Source organism: Oryza sativa, chromosome 12, assembly GCF_034140825.1.
Source record: "Oryza sativa Japonica Group chromosome 12, ASM3414082v1".
NCBI lineage: Eukaryota > Viridiplantae > Streptophyta > Magnoliopsida > Poales > Poaceae > Oryza > Oryza sativa.
In genome coordinates this window covers 2531286-2533573 of record NC_089046.1, presented here as the reverse complement: position 1 = coordinate 2533573, position 2288 = coordinate 2531286, and the positions used below count along the sequence as shown (strand labels likewise).

The window sequence follows — 2288 nt, the reverse complement described above, 5'->3', positions numbered from 1 at the left end:
CTAGACAACGATGATGCCAAGCAGCAGCGACACCATGGCGACAAGTAGAGAGGAGCTGAGATTTGCTGAAGACCTCGACGCTGCGCCGTACGAGATAACGCCGGGTGTCATGATGACCGTCGGCGGGCCGCCGGAGCAGATGGTGATGCCCGGCGACGGCGCTCCGGGCGGCGCTGGCGCCAGAGACGGCGACGGCAACGTGTTGTTGCACCCGGCGCCGGCGTCCGTGACCCTGACCTGCAGCTTCATCCCGGCGGCGCAGCGCCCCTCCACGCCGTAGATGAAGTAGCGCCACCCGGCGGCGCTGTCGAGCCGGACGACGTCGTTGCCGGTCCGGAGCGCGGCGGAGACGGGGCTCGCCGCCGAGCAGGAGAGGTACCCGGCGCGGGTCACCTCCACGACGTCGTACGCCGACGCGTCGTACCTGAACACGAGCTGGTCGCCACGGCGGAGGTCGACGGTGGAAGCCCAGGCGGTGAGGTTGGTCTGCGTGTCCCACCCGCCGCCGGGCTCGCCGACGGTGTAGCTGGCGCCGGACGCGGCTCCGACGAACACGGTCGCCGCCGCCGCCATGACCACCGCGACCGCGGCGAGCAGAGACGACGCCAACGATCTTGAATGAATTAAGATGATGAGATATAATTTGCACTTGAGATTTGATGGTCGAGTAATTGTGCATGGAGGTGAATATATAGGGGTAGAAGAAATGGAGTGTATGTGCAAGCTAGTATGACCTTGTCTATTAGCTTAGCTTAACTAATTGGCGTTTGTTGGCATGATTAAACGTGTGGATCAAATTACATCATTAAGTACTCAAAGTTAATTTGTAGCAGGTGGCGCCTATAGTACACCAGTTCTAAGTTTTAAAATATACATATCCGTTTTTTTTAGCGTACGATGGCGTTGAATTGTTATCATTCGTCTTATTTAATATTTTTGTTAATATAAAAAATATTTCAATCATTCTTAAAAATATTTGGGGCCTGTTCACTTTGATGTCATTTTCAACCTTACCTTTTTTGGTAAAGTTGCAAAAAAATGTCTACGTTTAGTTTATTATCAAATTTGATCAACGCATAAGAAATCATGCTAAAATTTTAGTAATATTGTCATCTTGCTAAAATTTTGACATTGCCATAAAATTTATTTTTTCTATAATCTGAATAGGCCCTTGATGTTAAATCAAGTCACAGTAAAATAAATATTTTTTACATAATTTTTCTTAATAAGATGAATGGTTAAATATATTTTAAAAATTGACAACGACGTTATACATTTAAAAAAGAGATAGTAGTAATCTAAAATTGAATTCCAGATTCTCTGCTAGTACGATATATCCATATAGTACTATGTATAAATTAATTAAACACAATAGTAAGATCGACTTGGTCTCACTTAGCTAGTCGCGTAATGAAGATTTAGGTAAAGAACTCGCCTTCCAGCTACCATTTTGAGGTTTGACGTCAAGGTGAGGAGCTGACACCGTGGGGCGCTGGCCCCACGCGTCAGCGAGTGAGGGAGGGGAAGATGAGGGTGGGCTGGAACTTCGGGAATTTTTTTCATTTTTAGATTTTTTTTTAAAAAATATTTACAGAAATAATCTATCGGCCAAAAAAATTACAAAAATAGACCCTGCCGCCCACCAGTTGGTCGGCAAGCTGACGTGGCAAACGGGGGAGGGACGGGTGGTGACGGAGGGAGGATTTTTTTGCAGGAAAACCCTTCCCGCCCTCTGTTGGGGCGGCAAGGGGCCCCAATGCAAAAAAGCCAGCCGGGGCCGGCCATTTTGCAGGTGGCCCCTTGCCGCCCTCTGGCCGGGCGGCAGGCCTCGCTGCCTATAAAAGACCTGCCGCCCAGCCCCCAGCCCTCATTCCTCCCCCCACAAATCCATAAAAAAAAGAAGAAAGGGGAGGAGAAGAGAAGAAGGGGCGAAGCCCTGCCGGATTCACACGCCGATTTCAGGTAATATTCATAGATCCTATACGTGACTATTGAGTTAAATACTTGTTAACAGTGAAATTTGGTAAGCCCAAAGTTATCATCGGTTTAGAGTCAGTATCGGCTTCAAAGTTCTAGAATCAGCCGATGGGAGTCAAGTCGCCACGATGTCGTGTTCTTGGTGGAGTCGGATCAATCAAAGGAAGCTTATCTAGAAGAGTTCGAGTTCAAGAAGGATGCAACATGACAGTTATCTATTAATTAGGCATAGTTTGTTAGTTTCCTTTTATCTTTAGGAAAGTGTGTTTAGTGTCCGATAAGGACTTTATCTTTTCCTTTTTAGTTTCTTT

At 47.4% G+C, this 2288-nt stretch overlaps 1 protein-coding gene across 1 annotated transcript; it reads right to left on the bottom strand.

The window, feature by feature from the left end:
- LOC4351515 (chemocyanin) lies at positions 1-573 on the bottom strand. Its single transcript, XM_015764017.3, has one exon. The coding sequence runs from the start codon at positions 571-573 to the stop codon at positions 1-3; it is 573 nt and encodes a 190-aa protein (XP_015619503.1).
- Between the last annotated feature and the right edge of the window lie 1715 nt (positions 574-2288).

Bases quoted from the DNA above. Each gene is read 5' to 3' on its own strand.
- LOC4351515 (XM_015764017.3), bottom strand. From the start codon at position 573: ATGGCGGCGGCGGCGACCGTGTTCGTCGGAGCCGCGTCCGGCGCCAGC.